The sequence below is a fragment of the Marmota monax genome, unplaced genomic scaffold (assembly GCF_021218885.2).
Source record: "Marmota monax isolate L192 unplaced genomic scaffold, Marmota_monax_Labrador192_F-V1.1 WCK01_AAM20220418_F8-fsc00038, whole genome shotgun sequence".
NCBI classification, from domain to species: domain Eukaryota; kingdom Metazoa; phylum Chordata; class Mammalia; order Rodentia; family Sciuridae; genus Marmota; species Marmota monax.
This window is the reverse complement of record NW_026692498.1, coordinates 15,493,641-15,511,860: the sequence shown is the minus strand read 5'-3', so window position 1 is coordinate 15,511,860 and position 18,220 is coordinate 15,493,641. Positions and strand designations below refer to the sequence as shown.

The 18,220-nt window shown below is 36.9% G+C and overlaps 1 protein-coding gene across 1 annotated transcript; it reads right to left on the bottom strand.

The window, feature by feature from the left end:
* Positions 1–11,230: 11,230 nt before the first annotated feature.
* On the bottom strand, positions 11,231–12,199 carry LOC124092766 (olfactory receptor 5M11). The gene has a single exon (XM_046444568.1). The coding sequence runs from the start codon at positions 12,197–12,199 to the stop codon at positions 11,231–11,233; it is 969 nt and encodes a 322-aa protein (XP_046300524.1).
* Positions 12,200–18,220: the final 6,021 nt, after the last annotated feature.

The window sequence follows — 18,220 nt, the reverse complement described above, 5'->3', positions numbered from 1 at the left end:
GAACACAACAGACACTAGTATGGCAATATGTAAATCAACGGATGTGTAACTGATGTGATTCTGCAATCTGTATATGGGGTAAAAATGGGAGTTCATAACCCACTTGAATCAAAGTGTGAAATATGATATATCAAGAACTATGTAATGTTTTGAACAACCAACAATAAAAAATTAAAAAAATACTTAATCAGAGGCATATTTTCCAAATGACATATTGGAATCAGAGATCTCACCATAGTCTTCATCTATGTCCTCTTTTCCGTCATTCCCTCCTTCATTCACTGAGTTGAGCCAAACTCTTTTCAAACTCAGATCCTCACCATAAGTCCTCATGCACTGATGTGAATTCTATTTCTCTAAAACTTTCTCCAGTTTTGCCTTCTATATTCAGATGTGGGCTTAGATGATAATCCTTAAGGGAACACTATTTCTATATGCATCTGCTTGAATCAAATGTATGAAATATGATATGTCAAGAGCTTTGTAATGTTTTGAACAACTAATAATAAAAAAATTAAAAAATTAAATAAAAAATTTTAAATAAATAAATAAATTTACATAAAAACAGCATAATAGTCCTCTTTCAAGTTCAGTGATTTTGTAATGACACATGTTGCAATCTTAATTTTTAATGTGGTTTAATTTATTGATAATACCTTCCTTTCCAAACCATTGCCCAAGAGAAAAGGGAACTGATATTATGTAACTACAGTCCACATAGCACTCAGAACAGTGTTGTTTAGTCAGCTTTTTCATTTCTGTGGCCAAAAAAAATCTGATTAGAACAATTTTAGAGGAAAAATAGTCCATTTTGGCTCAGGGTTTCAGAGGTTTCTGTCCTTCAATACTTGGCTCCATTGCTCTGGGCCCAAAGGTGAGGCAGAATATCCTGGTGGAAAAGGAAAGCAGCTTAGGGCACGGCTGCCAGGAAGCAGAGAAAATGCAAGACTCACAGGGAAGAAATATGTGCCCCAGAGGCTGGCCCCTAATATACCCACCTCCTCCAGCCAGACCTGCCTCACCTACAGTTACCACCTAGTTAATCCTTATCAGCAGATTAGTGCACTGATTATGGGGAATCTCTCAAAACCCAATCATATCACCTCTTATCTTCCTTGCACTGTCTCACACAAGAGCTTCTGGGGACCACCCCATATCTAAACCAGAACAAGTATCTAGATTGGGTTGAGTGATCACAAATATTTATTCAGTGAATTTATCATTAATGAATGGAGCTTGATTTTACCCACAGACATTTTGTTTTTATTCACATGATGTTTAAAAATTTCAAATTAATTATAATATTAGGAAATTCTTATAAAAATAACAATAATCTGACTTCTCTTGGTTTGCTGACAGGGAAGCAAGTGATCAGAAATGAATAGCAGATTCCTCCCATTAAAAGGCCAATGCTCCACGGTTTGACAAAAACCTCTAAGCATGCTTTATTGTCCTACAGTAATGAGCTCAACTTCAGGACTTTGTGTTTTGGGTCACAGAAATGTATGTAGTGCAGAATGGATTAGATTTTCTAGTTACAGAGTCAAAGTAGGACAGTGTAGAGAAAATGATCACTTCTGCCTAAAAAAGGTCAGCAAAAGATCACATACATGATGACAATAGCGCTAAGATGACATAATTAGGGGAGGGAGAAAGAAGAAGAAAAAGGAGGAGGAGGAGGGGAAGGAGAAGGGGGAGGAGACAACAACTTATATCCTGAAATTGCAAGAGCAGAAGCCACAGTTGTGCATTGTCCTAATCACATAGGTTCCTGTGCTCCTGTTGGCTGAGTGGAAGACTCTACTTTTTGCCCCAGAAAGCATATTTGTGTTAATTTTGAAACTTACATTAGTCTGACACACAATAAAAAACTCACAAATATTGGAAAGAAGTCTTAATTTGTAGATGGCATGGAGCAACTATTTGGGGAAAATGATGCATCACAAGAAACCTAGAATCAACAGAGAAATTAGCAAGATCTCAAGGGAAAAGGCTCATATTAAAAATCCATTATCAGCATCTGTCTCCCCCTCTCATAGCCCTTGCTGTACATTGAACTTCTTAGAGACATCCCTGGAGCAAGTTAGAATCAGATGGACAATGGGTGGCTTTGTGTTCCACTATGAAAAATAACTAACCATGAGCAAACTTGAACCCCAGGAGCTGAGAAGCAAAATGACCTCATATACATTCTTTTGTGAAAACCTTAAGGAGAAAAGAAGAGGAAACATCAGATGCTTGCTTCTTTGTGAGCCTTTTTCCTCTTCTCTTCTGAGAATAACCCTAACATTCCTTTGATGAGGTTGCAAAGAAACTGGGAGAGATGTGGAATAACACTGCTACAAATGACAAGCAGTTTGAAAAAGAAGGCTGCCGAGAAGGAAAACACACCACTGCATGCTTAGCTAAAAGAAATCCCAAACGCAACAACAACAACAAAAAAGGTGTTATCAAGGCAGAAAAAAGCAAAGAAAGGAAGAAAAGGAGGAAGATCATGGTGATGAATAAGCTGGTTGTAGCACAGATTTATTTTTCTTGTTTGTAAAGCAGTTAAACCTCCTTTACACAAATCACTAATTTTAAAAAAAATGAAATGTAAGGCTGAACAATATGTGTCTTAAAAATCATTCAGTGTCTTTTTATTTTTTCATATAGTTAACACTATACTGAGTGTCCTAACAGCCTTATCCTGGGGATATTTTCAACAGTCACTAAGCTTGCCTAGCATGCTGTGGGGTTTCCTAGTGCACAGCATGAGTTAAATATACAGGAAGACAGTAGTTTGATATCTTTTCTTTTTACCTCATGGAGGTTTTATGAAATAATTATTATCCTGTTAAATGAACATCAATCTGTAATTATAGAAAAAATAAAGTTTCAGATATTTTCTTGACATTCCAAATATTCCTCTATTTTATTATCAGAAAAAAAGAAACCTCATTATCATAAAGCCTGGCCAAAAAATATAGATAGATAGATATAGGTGGAGAATGAAGCAAGAATCCCACCAGAATCCCAAATTCTGGCTATAGAATCTGGCTATAGAATCCCACATTCTGGTTCTAAAGATCCAGTTGTACTCCTGGGATGAAATGAGATATTATTATGCTTATAAGAAATTAGCATTTTACCTTATCTTATTTAAGAATTTTTCATTGTTTGTAAAAAGAAAAACAGAGAAACAGACTTTCCCTAATATATTTTGTGATAAGTTTAATACATATTTATGTACATACAATATTTTAATTTTCTTATGATAGAATAACAGGTTATACCAAGAAAAGAATTTATGAAATATTTGCATTTTAGATCAATAAGAGGGCACTAGTTATTTGGAGAGCAGAAGAAATTTTCATTTGCCTTTAAATCATTCATTTAAATATATCTCCTGAAGTCAAATGTAGTTGATATTGTTCAGCATTTGGAAGAGCAGAGAGCAATTTCATTTTCTCCTCCAGATAATACTATCACTCCCATGGTACACTTTAACTGGCTATGAATTGGGTCTATATTCAGGAAGGAAAGAATTAACATTACTTAACCACACATAATTAGGGATAGGAGGAATATTCAAATCAAAGTAGATAATCCATATGGGATAATCCATTCCTACTTTATTTCCTTCCTTAATTTTAGTCTTTCCTCCCAGCACTTTGTCCCAGATGATTCAAATGCAAGTGATACAGAAAGCATCCTCTGAAGGTCTATAGGCCAGAGACAGGAGTTAGGTCCCTAAAGCTCAGGCCTAGATTCATAGCCCAGGTCACACTAAATTACCATCATTCGCTCCTTTTCATTTCTACTGTCATCAGTCATAACATAATCGTGAGAAATAGATCATGATCTATTGCTTCTCATTTTACTTTTTGAGTCAAAGAAAAAAGAATAGAAGATTGTTTCATAAGATTGCCCAATTCAAAAGTCATAGAGCTTGTTTGTCCTGCTTACCATTGTAATTAGTAACAGTCCATCAGTGTTCTGGGCAATAATTTTTGAGAAATTTCACCTGGAGCAATATTTTTTTTTAATTTTTTGTTGTTGGTTGTTCAAAACATTACATAGTTCTTGATATATCATATTTCACACTTTGATTCAAGTGGGTTATGAGCTCCCATTTTTACCCCATATACAGATTGCAGAATCACATCAGTTACACATCCATTGATTTACATATTGCCATACTAGTGTCTGTTGTGTTCTGCTGCCTTTCCTATCCTCTACTATCCCCCCTACCCTCCCCTCCCCTCCCCTTTTCTCTCTCTGCCCCCTCTACTGACATTCATTTGTCCCCCTTGTATTATTTTTCCCTTTCCCCTCACTTCCTCTTGTATGTACTTTTGTATAACTCTGAGGGTCTCCTTCCATTTCCATGCAATTTCCCTTCTCTCTCCCTTTCCCTCCCACCTCTCATCCCTGTTTAATGTTAATCATCTTCTCCTGCTCTTTGTCCCTACTCTGTTCTTAGTTACTCTCCTTATATCAAAGAAGACATTTGGCATTTGTTTTTTAGGGATTGGCTAGCTTCACTTAGCATAATCTGCTCTAATGCCATCCATTTCCCTGTAAATTCTATGATTTTGTCATTTTTTAATGCAGAGTAATACTCCATTGTGTATAAATGCCACGTTTTTTTTTATCCATTCATCTATTGAAGGGCATCTAGGTTGGTTCCACAGTCTTGGTATTGTGAATTGTGCTGCTATGAACATCGATGTAGCAGTGTCCCTGTAGCATGCTCTTTTTAGGTCTTTAGGGAATAGACCGAGAAGGGGAATAGCTGGGTCAAATGGTGGCTCCATTCCCAGCTTTCCAAGAAATCTCCATACTTCTTTCCAAATTGGCTGCACCAATTTGCAGTCCCACCAGCAATGTACAAGTTTACCCTTTTCCCCACATCCTCCCCAGCACTTGTTGTTGTTTGACTTCATAATGGCTGCCAATCTAACTGGAGTGAGATGGTATCTTAGGGTGGTTTTGATTTGCATTTCTCTGACAGCTAGAGATGGTGAGCATTTTTTCATGTACTTGTTGATTGATTGTATGTCGTCCTCTGAGAAGTGTCTGTTCAGGTCCTTGGCCCATTTGTTGATTGGGTTGTTTGTTCTCTTATTGTCTAATTTTTTGAGTTCTTTGTATACTCTGGATATTAGGGCTCTATCTGAAGTGTGAGGAGTAAAGATTTGTTCCCAGGATGTAGGCTCTCTATTTACCTCTCTTATTGTTTCTTTTGCTGAGAAAAAACTTTTTAGTTTGATTAAGTCCCATTTGTTGATTCTAGTTATTAACTTTTGTGCTATGGGTGTCCTATTGAGGAATTTGGAGCCCGACCCCACAGTATGTAGATCGTAGCCAACTTTTTCTTCTATCAGACGCCGTGTCTCTGATTTGATATCAAGCTCCTTGATCCATTTTGAATTAACTTTTGTGCATGGCAAGAGAAAGGGATTCAGTTTCATTTTGTTGCATATGGATTTCCAGTTTTCCCAGCACCATTTGTTGAAGATGCTATCCTTCCTCCATTGCATGCTTTTAGCCCCTTTATCAAATATAAGATAGTTGTAGTTTTGTGGATTGCTTTCTGTGTCCTCTATTCTGTACCATTGGTCCACCGGCCTGTTTTGGTACCAGTACCATGCTGTTTTTGTTACTATTGCTCTGTAGTATAGTTTGAAGTCTGGTATCGCTATACCGCCTGATTCACACTTCCTGCTTAGCATTGTTTTTGCTATTCTGGGTCGTTTATTTTTCCATATGAATTTCATGATTGCTTTCTCTATTTCTACAAGAAATGCCATTGGGATTTTGATTGGCATTGCATTAAACCTATAGAGAACTTTTGGTAATATCGCCATTTTGATGATGTTAGTTCTGCCTATCCATGAACAGGGTATATTTTTCCATCTTCTAAGATCTTCTATTTCTCTCTTTAGGGTTCTGTATTTTTCATTGTATAAGTCTTTCACCTCTTTTGTTAGGTTGATTCCCAAGTATTTTATTTTTTTTTGAAGATATTGTGAATGGAGTGGTTGTCCTCATTTCCATTTCAGAGGATTTGTCACTGATATACAGGAATGCCTTTGATTTATGCATGTTGATTTTATATCCTGCCACTTTGCTGAATTCATTTATTAGCTCTAATAGTTTCTTTGTAGACTCTTTTGGGTCTGCTAGGTATAGAATCATGTCATCTGCAAATAGTGATAATTTAAGTTCTTCTTTTCCTATTTTGATGCCTTTAATTTCTTTCGTCTGTCTAATTGCTCTGGCCAGTGTTTCGAGGACTATGTTGAACAGAAGTGGTGAGAGAGGGCATCCCTGTCTTGTTCCAGATTTTAGAGGGAATGCCTTCAGTTTTTCTCCATTCAGAATGATGCTAGCCTGAGGCTTAGCATAGATTGCTTTTACAATATTGAGGTATGTTCCTGTTATCCCTAGTTTTTCTAGAGTTTTGAACATAAAGGGATGCTGTACTTTGTCGAATGCTTTTTCCGCATCTATCGAGATGATCATATGGTTCTTATTTTTAAGTCTATTGATGTGGTGAATAACATTTATTGATTTCCGTATATTGAACCAGCCTTGCACCCCAGGGATGAATCCTACTTGATCATGGTGCACAATTTTTTTGATATGTTTTTTTATCCGATTCGCCAGAATTTTGTTGAGGATTTTTGCATCTAGGTTCATTAGAGATATTGGTCTGTACTTTTCTTTCTTTGAAGTGTCTTTGTCTGGTTTAGGTATCAGGGTGATGTTGGCCTCAAAGAATGAATTTGGAAGTTCTCCCTCTTTTTCTATTTCCTGAAGTAGCTTGAAAAGTATTGGTATTAGTTCCTCTTTAAAGGTTTTGTAAAACTCTGCTGTATACCCATCCGGTCCTGGGCTTTTCTTAATTGGTAGTCTTTTGATGGTTTCTTCAATTTCCTCAATTGATATTGGTCTGTTTAGGTTGTCTATATCCTCCTGACTCAATCTGGGCAGATCATATGACTTAAGAAATTTATCGATGCCTTCACTATCTTCTAATTTGTTGGAGTATAAGGATTCAAAATAATTTTTGATTATCTTCTGTATATCTGAAATGTCTGTTGTGGTATTGCCTTTTTCATCCCATATGCTAGTAATTTGAGTTCTCTCTCTTCTTCTCTTCACTAGCATGGCTAAGGGTCTGTCGATTTTGTTTATTTTTTCAAAGAACCAACTTTTAGTTTTGTCAATTTTTTCAATTATTTCTTTTGTTTCGATTTCATTAATTTCAGCTCTGATTTTCATTATTTCTTGCCTTCTACTTCTTTTGCTGTTGTTTTGCTCTTCTTTTTCTAGGATTTTGAGATGAAGTATGAGATCATTTATTTGTTGTTTTTTTCTTTTTTTAAGGAATGAACTCCAAGCAATGAATTTTCCTCTTAGAACTGCTTTCAATGTGTCCCATAGATTCCGATATGTTGTGTCTGTGTTTTCATTAATCTCTAAGAATTTTTTAATTTCCTCCTTGATGTCTTCTATAACCCATTGATCATTCAGTAATCTATTGTTCATTCTCCAAGTGATGTATGCTTTTTCCTTCCTTCTTTTATCGTTGATTTTCAGTTCCATTCCATTATGATCAGATAGGATGCATGGTATTATCTCTACTCCTCTATATTGTCTAAGAGTTGCCCTGTGACATAATATGTGATCTATTTTTGAGAAGGATCCATGTGCTGCTGAGAAAAAAGTGTAACTGCTTGATGTTGGGTGGTATATTCTATATATGTCAATTAAGTCTAGGTTATTAATTGTGTTATTGAGTTCTATAGTTTCCTTATTCAACTTTTGTTTGGAAGATCTGTCCAATTGCGAGAGAGGTGTGTTGAAGTCTCCCATGATTATTGTATGGTGGTCTATTAGACTCTTGAACTTGAGAAGAGTTTGTTTGATGAACATAGCTGCACCATTGTTTGGGGCATATATATTTATGATTGTTATGTCTTGTTGGTGTATGTTTCCCTTAAGCAGTATGTAGTGTCCCTCTTTATCCCTTTTGATTAACTTTGGCTTGAAATCTATTTTATTTGATATGAGTATGGACACTCCTGCTTGTTTCCGAAGTCCATATCAGTGATATGATTTTTCCCAACCTTTCACCTTCAGCCTATGTATGTCTTTTCCTATCAAATGTGTCTCCTGTAGGCAGCATATTGTTGGGTCTTGTTTTGTGATCCATTCTACTAGCCTGTGTCTCTTAATTGGTGAGTTTAAGCCATTAACATTTAGGGTTATTATTGAGATATGGGTTGTTCTTCCAGCCATATTTGTTTATTTATGTTACTAAACATGGTTTGTTTTCCTCTTTGATTATTTTTCCCCCCTTTACTGTCCTACCTCCCACTGTTGGTTTTCATTGTTATTTTCCATTTCCTCTTCCTGTAATGTTTTGCCAAGGATGTTTTGAAGAGATGGGTTTCTAGCTGCAAATTCTTTTAACTTTTTTTTATCGTGGAAGGTTTTAGTTTCATCTTCCATCCTGAAGCTTAATTTCACTGGATACACAATTCTTGGTTGGAACCCATTTTCTTTCAGTGTTTGAAATATGTTATTCCAGGATCTTCTAGCTTTCAGAGTCTGTGTTGAAAGATCAGCTGTTATCCTGATTGGCTTACCCCTAAATGTGATCTGCTTCCTTTCTCTTGTAGCTTTTAAAATTCTCTCCTTATTCTGTATGTTGGGCATCTTCATTATAATGTGTCTAGGTGTGGGTCTCTTATGATTTTGCACATTCGGCGTCCTGTAGGCTTCTAGGATTTGGGATTCTGTCTCGTTCTTCAAGACTGGGAAGTTTTCTCGTATTATTTCATTGAATAGATTGCTCATTCCTTTGGTTTGAAACTGTGTCCCTTCCTGTATCCCAATGACTCTTAACTTTGGTCTCTTGATGTTATCCCATATTTCTTGGATGTTCTGCTCATGGTTTCTTAACAGTCTTGCTGAGCTGTCTATGTTCTTTTCAAGTTGAAATACTTTATCTTCATTGTCTGATGTTCTATCTTCTAAGTGTTATACTCTGCTGGTAGTATTCTCAATTGAGTTTTTAAGTTGGTTTATTGCTTCCTGCATTTCTAGGATTTATGTTTGTTTGTTTTTTATAACCTCTATTTCCCTGTATAGCTGATCTTTTGCTTCTTGGATTTGTTTATGTAATTCATTGTTGAAGTGATCTTTCATTGTCTGATTTTGTTGTCTGATGTATTCCTTGAGACTCCAGATCATCTGAAGCATGTATATCCTGAATTCTTTATCTGACATTCCATCTGCTGCAGCTATTACCTCTTCTAACGTTGAGTTGACCCTCATTGCTTGTGGTCCTTTCTTTCCTTGTCTCTTCATACTGTTCGCATTCCTTTCTACTTGGTGAAACTGTTGCGCTATTGAATTTTCCCCCTATATATTTATATTGGTCTTGTATAGTTGCAAAGTCTCCCTTGCAGGTGCGGGTGGCGGCTCTGCCCCTCCTCCAATTGGGGCAATGTGCCTACCACGTCAGCAGGCCGCTGGGCCTGCTCTGCCGGTCGGTAGCAGGTCCGCCTACCTTGCAGGCGCGGGCGGCGGTTCTGTCTCTCTGCGGGCCGCTAGGCTTGTTCTGTCGGTGTTCGCAGTTCTGCCTACTTTGCAGGCGCATGCAGAGGCACTGCCCCTCTGCAGGCCTCTGGGGCTGTTCTGCCAGTGGGTCACAGGTCCGCCTACCTTGCAGGTGCGGGGGGGGTGCAGCTCTACCCTTCCTCAGGCCACTGGGCCTGTTCTGTCTGTCGGTTGCAGGTCTGGCCTGTTCTGGTGGTGGTCACAGTTCCGTTTACCTTGCAGGCGCGGGGGGAGGGGGCGGCTCTGCCCCTCAGCAGGCCGCTGGGCCTGCTCTGTGGGTGGTCACAGTTCCCTCTACCTTGCCGGCACAGGGGGAGGGGGCGGCTCTCCTGGAGCAATATTTTCCAAGATTTAATGTGCCTACAAATCACCTGGTCTGGTTGAAATACAGATTCATTATGTCTAAAACTCATTTTCAAAACACAAAAAATGCATTATTAAGTTAATTTTATTTTGATACTGGGAACTGAACTCAGGGTTGCTTTGCCTCTGAGCTACATCCCCATCTAAGGTCAAGCTAATACTCATTATTTTCCTTCCAGTGCTCTCGCCAGCTGCCTGCACTGATGGAGATGAGTTGGGTTCAAAGGAGCTGGCTGCAACATTAAACTAAGAAAATGGTGAGGAAACCATGCAACATACGGACATGAGTTTCTCAGGTCAAGAGTGGGACTTCTCGGTGACCTCAAGGGTCTTCTTTCATGCTGGGAGGCAAGAGAGACAGAATGTACCGGGAACCTTTCTATTTATTAGGGAAAGATCTTTGATAGAAAATTGTACCCAAATAAGGCAAGAGGGATGTTTCAAAGGTGGAGTCTTGCTTTGTGATGTCTTGTGGTCAGCAGATTGATTGATATCTTGGCAAGTCACACCCACTTCAGGTACTGTATGGGATCACAAGCAGGGCAAGAGGAAAGGCATACTTGCATCCCAAAGCTCAATCAGCCTGCAATTCCAGATCAGTCTTCTTATATAGTTCCACTGCACATAGCTCACACTCAGCCCATGGATGGCTCCTGACACAATGCAAACATTTAAAACTACTCTGAGCAATTTTCAAGTGGAAAGCATATTGTTACTAGGTTACCATGTCATGCCATAGATATCTTGGCTTTATTCTTCCTGAAAGAAAATTTTGTATCCTTGGAACAATATTTCCTAGGCCTCATCCCTCACCAATCCTTGATGACCACTCTGTTTATATGAGTTACATATTTCAGACTCTAAGTACAAGTGAAAACTTGCAGCATTATTATTATTTTTTTCTGTGCCTGGTTCATTTCACCACATTGACACAAATGACAATACTTCCCTCTTTCTTCAGACTGAAAATAAAGCACATTTTCTTTTTCCATTGATTCACTGATGAACACATGTCTTGGTTACATGTCTTGATTATTGTGAATAAATCTGCAAATAGCATGGAAGCATACATATTTCCTGTACATACTGATTTTATTTCCTTAAATCTATACCTGGATATAGAAAATCCAGAATACTTGGTTCTATCTTTGACTATTTGAGAAAAATCCATATTGTTTTTCATAATGGATGTACTAACTTACCTTTCTGACCATATTGTTGGAAGAACATTTGGACCAAAATTTTAGAGTTATGGTTTATGGCCAAATGGAGGTAGTGACATTGTCCTAATAATATTTCTTCTAAGGACATTCTTCAAGGCCTGCTTTACATCTTTGTTCCGCAGACTGTAGATCAAGGGATTAAGCACTGGGTTGACAAAGCTGTAGAAGACAGCGATTATTTTGGATTCCTCAACAGTCTTGTCTGTTGGTGGTCTTACATACATGCAGAACAGGGTCCCATAAAACAAGGTGACAGCCATCATGTGGGAGCCACAGGTGGAGAATGCCTTGTGCCTTCCCTCTGCTGATTTGATCCTGAGGATGGCAGACATGATGAAGGCATAGGACACCAAGATGATGGTAAGGGAGCTGGAGAGGTTGAAGCCAGCTGAGATGAGCATGGCATGCTCTTTGATATATGTGTCAGAGCAGGAGAGCTTGATGAGTGGTGGGTCAGCACAGTAGAAGTGATTGATGACATTGGACCTACAGAAGGTCATGCGGAAGGTCAGGATGCTCTGGAAGAGTCCATCAGAGAACCCGTACACGTAAGGATATGTAGCCAAGCAGATGCACACTCTCCTGGACATCTTCACACTGTAGCGCAGAGGATCACATATGGCCACACAGCGGTCATAGGCCATTGCAGCGAGCATGTAAAACTCTGTGAGGAGAAGGGCAATGAAAATGTAGCACTGTGTAAAGCATCCCACATAGGAGATGGTCTTCTTCTCTGATAAGAAATTCTTCAGCATCTGTGGGGTTGCATTGCAGGTGTAACACAAGTCCACAAAGGCCAAGTTACTGAGGAAGAAGTACATGGGCATGTGAAGGCGAGAGTCCAGTTGGATCAACACTACCATGCCCAGGTTCCCAGAGAGGGTGATGAGGTAGAGGGCCAGAAACAGCACGAAGAGGGCAGGTTGGAGCTCTGGGCCATCTGTGAGCCCTAGCAAAACGAATTCTGTTATCACACTGCCATTTATGGTGGGCATTTCTGGATAGTCACCGTCTGCCTTGAAACTACATAAAACAAGCAGGCCTAAAGTTTCAATGAGAGTTGAAATCACTTTTCTCCAAAGAATATATCACACAGTGGGTTCTACCATCAAATTGTGTTTTTTTTAACTTCTAAATTATTATCTCATTTCTTTTTTCAACTTAACATTTCTGTCTCCGTATCTATACACATACCATTCAATGATAGATAGATAGATAGATAGATAGATAGATAAATACATACATACATTCATACATACATACATACATAATCACATACAATTGCACGTAAGTTACATTTCTTCTTCTGGTATTATTATTATTTTGTCCTTTAATTCCAAATTATCCTATAAGACCCAGATTAAAACCTACTGCTTTATGAAATATTTCTCACCTTTTCCCTCTTAATGAGTGATTCAATCCCTTTCTGTTCCTTGTTTCCAGCACACTCTATAAATATGCATTTATTCTTTAGCCTATGAAACCAGGATATTTGTCTACTTTCTAATCGTCATACATTAGTTCTTCCATAGCTGATAGAAAATCCAGTTTATTATTGTATCATGACTACCCAGCATAAGTTATATACTGGATTATTTATTAGAAGAAAAATTTAAAATAATATATGACTGAGAGCATAGATCACCTGCTGCATTTGACTGCACTCTGTATCCTAAAAGAGGTTTGAAAGAGGTCAGAAATTTAGTAGAATTTAGTGCTTATTGAAATTTTGTGTGAAAAGAAATTGCTTGCAAGATTTGTTAATCAAATAAGTTTAATGTGTTTCAGAATGTCTTCTGTGGAATATTTGGATCTTCATATCTATTAATTATCAATAGGAATATAATGAAGGATTTTCCAGTTCCATAAACCTTTGCCAAATGAAATTTTAAAGCATCTTCAAAATTAATTCCCACTCAGTATTTTGAGGATGATTATAGAAAAGAGTTCTGTTATTCTTTTCTTAAAAGAAATTCCGTTAGTATAGTTTACATTTAAGCTACTGAACACATCCTTTTTTTCCATATTCTACCATTGATCTATGTTCCCAGCTATGCCCCTGCCCTCCATTTTGCTTTTAATTTCTCTTCACAGCACATCTAATGCTGAATCCTATCTTTCTTTCACTCAAGATGCTTTTTATACTCTGCCTTTTTTCTCAAGTCTAACACTTTTATAATTTGCCCAATTCTTGCAAAACTGCTATAACTTTTATAAAGTTAGAACAAAGTTCCCTGTGAATCTGGAAAGAATTGAGATGTTTGATGACAAGGAACTGCTGGAAGGAGGACAAGAATGTCATCCCAATGAGGTGCAGCATGGAGCACAGAGCTGTGTCACATCTTCCCCCTACACCATTGTTTTCTCTTATGTGGATCATTTACACCCTGAGATAGACTGTACCATGACAGCAAGGGATATCATTACTTAGAAGCAATGACAAAGTTCGGGAATAAGAATCAGTTGAGAGCCTTGCATTTCATGTTGCACCTACAATTTTATAGATTTGAATTTATAAACAAGCTTCTCCATTTCTCTCTTTGTAGTAGAAAATAGAAATCTATCCTGGCTCCCTCTCAAGTAAGTGTAGATATCAGATCAGATATTCATAAAACAAGGCTTCCTGTCACTGTGCATAGTTTGGGATTCGACAATGCAGATGCAGCAATGAACATTTTCAAAATTCCTGATGGATATTGATTGAGGATATCCTAAGTGTATAAATAGTATTTTAAATAACAGAACTATGAGAAAAAGAAAGGAGTTTTGGAGAATAGGTATTTAAATTTTAAAGCAGAAAAGCAAGGAAGAGATCCCTGAGAGGATACGAGATTTGAGGAAAAAAAGCTGGAGGAGAAGGAAAAAAAAAGACAAGTTAAAGGATATTTTTAGAATGGTGTCCTTGGAATGATAAAGAGCAAATGCAACAATATCATTTGCAATCTTCTTGGGAACTGCTAATGATTTGTGTGTGCAGAGTTAATGCAAAGGAGAGCAGAAAACTCTACCTGGGAGGTTCCCTCATATAGAAATGTTTTATTTTATTGAAAGTCTAATTCTTTTCTATATATGACTATCCCATCAAGAAAATCAACAGGATTCAGTGGAGCACAGGGATCAGGATTAATAGAAGCTTCCTTTCAAGAGGGTCTAGCAGAAAGAGTTCTGAAATTTTTATATTCATTCATATGACAGCAGCGGGGAGTGTAGGAGATGTTCTCCTCCTGCTCCTTTGCACCTAAGAAACACCGAAGTAAAACTTGATGGAGAATACAAGAATAGACAAAATTGGAAGTGAAATGATCAGGATATATGAATTTCAGACTTACAAAAGAGAAAGCAATTAATTATACATGATCGATTCATTTTCAGGAGGATGACATTTTATGTCACTTGATGACCATGGGAGGGATCTGAAACAGTTTTGACTAAAAAGCTCTGTGACTTGTGCAGGTTCCATAAATAAAATCCACATGAGGAGGAAAAAGGGAAGTACTGGGGACTAAATTAGAATAAATAAATTTATTAATTTTTAAATTATGTCAAAAGGAATTTTAATGTTATGAGTAAGTAAAAAGAACCAATAGAAAAGAAATACATAGAAAAAGAAAAAAAAATTATGTTGTGTTAATGTTCACAAATTCAGCCTTGATTATAATTAGATTCAAATAGCAAGCTCATCTTCTGGATGGCCCTGAAAAGTCAATACAAATAACCAGTTTGCACCTAAAATAATAATAACTCAATGAGCTTTTTCAGGGAGCTCAGTTATCTACTTACATCAGCAATAGTTTTGGATGGTTCTGGAATTTACACACAACCTTGACACCAATAAATTCTCTGAATGAACTTGGATAACACTTAGCTCAGTTGCAGCTTTTGCAAAAGAAATAAATAATTTAAAAAGTTGAAACTGTTCTGCCATACTGAAGTAGGTTGACACTTCAGAATTTAGAAAGTCAAAATTTGTGAAAGTATTTACAACAAATGATTTTGGTTTTCACTCCACTAGTTATGAATTCTAACTTCACATGGGTACCAAGTTTAACTCACCTACCTGATCTTTACTTTTCTGCTGTAAATGTGAAACGGGTCATCAGAAGGACAAAATAGTGAATTCATTTCAAGTACTTGGAAACTAACATTTTGCATGAAATGAGCTTGTAATGACTATTGTCCAAAATAGAATTAACACCTTCTATAACTTATCACCCCTCTTTACTTCTCTGCCTAAAGCCCTTGAGAAAAGTTGTGTCTATTTTCTTGAGCTAAATGTCAAAGTTTATATGACATACTGATTCACAAAGCCAATGAAAACCTAACTCTCAAGGATGTCAACTGTCAACACCTATAAGCCACGGGCTTCAGTAAGAACCTTTAATACAATTTTCTTTTGATTGAAAATCAAGAAATTAAAAGCACAGGAACTTACTTCTGGGTTAGTATGGCAGTACTTTCTCAACCTCTGATTAAGGCAGATTCTTAAGACTTCTTTAAGCAGAAAAATCTGGTTGTATTTATTTCAGAATATGAGAGATGGTAATTATTTCTTAAGGCAAATCTCAGAAGAACTGAGGACCCACAGTGTTGAGTGCTAATTTTAATTCACGCCACTTGGGTTTAACAAAAGCACTAGGGATATAATTTTAAATTTGCTAGTGTTTTTCCTATGAACTCCGTGGGAGGCACACAAATACATTTTATCTTGTTTTATCATTTGATCTGCTTTTTTTTCTCTATTTGTTTCATAAAATCACTTAACCCTAGATCTACCTTCCTAAACCTTTGGATGCACAACTCAGTATTTTTCACACCAGGCACAATATTTCAGAGCATCTTTCTAGAACTTTCTCATCTTGCTCTACAGAAATTGCTTATTAGCCTGGAACTTCCCATGTCTTTCTTTTTGAAAGAAAAAGTCAGGAAAATCCTTTTTAAATTAAACACTGATTAACAATCCACCATGTACCATATGTTCTTCATCGATTCATTCGTTGATGAACATTTAGATTATTTCCATATCTTAGCTATTATGAATAATGCTGCTATCAGTGTAGAAGTGCAGATATATTACACTTGAGGATCCCTGTTTCAAATTTTTGGATATATATCTGGAAGTGGGAGAGCTAGAAAATATGGAAGCTCTATTTTTGATTTTCTGAGAAACCTCCATGTTGTTTTCCATAGCTGATATAACATTCTGTGTTCCCACCAAACATTTACAAACACTATGATTTCTCCACATCCTAGCTACCACTTAGTGTCTGTTATTTTCTTTTGTTCAGAGTATAGCCCTTCTAACTCATGTGAGACAATATCTCATAATTTTGATTGACATTTTCTTGATGCCTGGAAATGTCAAATATAGTTTCCTAAATCTGTAAGACATTTGAATATTTTGTTCTGAAAAAGAATTTCTGTTCAAATCCTTAACCCATTTTTCAATGGGGTTCTTTGTTGCTGAGTATTTGTTCCCCTGTTCGTTTATTTGCTATTGAGTACAGGAGTTCCCAATATACTTTGGATAGTAACCCCTTTATCAGATACATGGTTCAAAATATTTTCTCTAGATTTTTTTTATTATTATTTTGTTTTTGGTACTGAGGATTGAACTCAGAGTACTCTACCACTGAGCTACATCCCAAGCCCTACTGTTTAATTTTATTTTGACACAAGGTCTCACTAAGATGCTCAGGCTGGCCCTCAATTTGTCATCCTCCTGCCTCAGCCTCCCAAATAGCTGGATTATAGGCATCGACCACCATACCCAGCTATTTTCTCTGATTCTATAGATTGCTTTTTCAATTGGTTGAGGTAGTTCCTTTTAATTTACTTATTTATTTACTTAGAGAAAGGGTTTTATTGTGTCCCACTGGTCTCAGAACTCCAGAAATGTTTATTTTGATGACATGCCACTTGTTAATTTTTTCCTTTTGTTGTTTGTACTTTGATGTGAGATCAAGAAATCATTGCAATGCCCAAGGTCATAAAGATTTTCCCTTAACTTTTCTTTAAGGAGTTTTACAGTATCAGAACTTATATTTAAACCTTCAATTCATTTGGAGTTGATTTTTGTACTTGGTATGCAATAAAGGTCCAATTTTACTCATTCTTTGGATGTGGCCATCCAATTTTCCCACCAGCATTTGTTGAAGAGACTACCCTTCTTGCATTCTGCATTTTTGGCATCTTTGTCAAAAATCAGTTTAGCAAATGTTCATGGGTGTTTTTCAAGTCCATCTATTCTTTTCCATTGGTCTGTATTTCTGTTATTATACCAGTGTCATTTATATATATATTTTATACCAGTGTTTTAATTGATACAGTTTTGTAATACTTTCAAATAATAAAAAAGTGAGATGCTACCAGATTTATTCTTTCTTAAGATGACATTGGCTCTTTGGGGAGCCATTCATTCCTCATGAATTTTAGGAGAGATTTTAATATTTCATAAAGCAAGCAATGAGATCTTAATAAGGATTCTATTGAACCTCTAGATCACTTTTTATTTTATTTTCTCCATCAAAATGTACATTTTTCTATTTGCCAATCATTGATGCAAATTGTTCATAAGAGGAAGATTGGCTTAGTCTACAGAAGATGAAATGCTGTGTTGATAAATGAAATGGAGCCAACACCGAGGCCACTTGCCTGACTCCACAAACTTTAGTCATACTATTGCTCAAATGCCTTCCATAATCATGAAGGAAACACAAGGTAAGAGCTTTAAGACTTGGTCAGCATAAAACTGAGCCTCAGCAGCTCTGCTTACCTTAAAAGGTATGCTAACATGTGACAGAAATCACAAGAAAGATGACAATGCTTTGACTTTTATGTTTGGTGAAATGTTGTGCAACTGTCCTGTGCCTGGCCTGGCTTCTTCACAGGTTTTGTTTGATCTTCCAGTACACAGGTTGTCCCATTGCATGTGCAAGAAATCTTTTCAAGATTGTTTAACTGGATCAGAATTATTTTTTAACAGTTCTGTTTTCAGAAGTGGGTTAAAAAAAAGACCC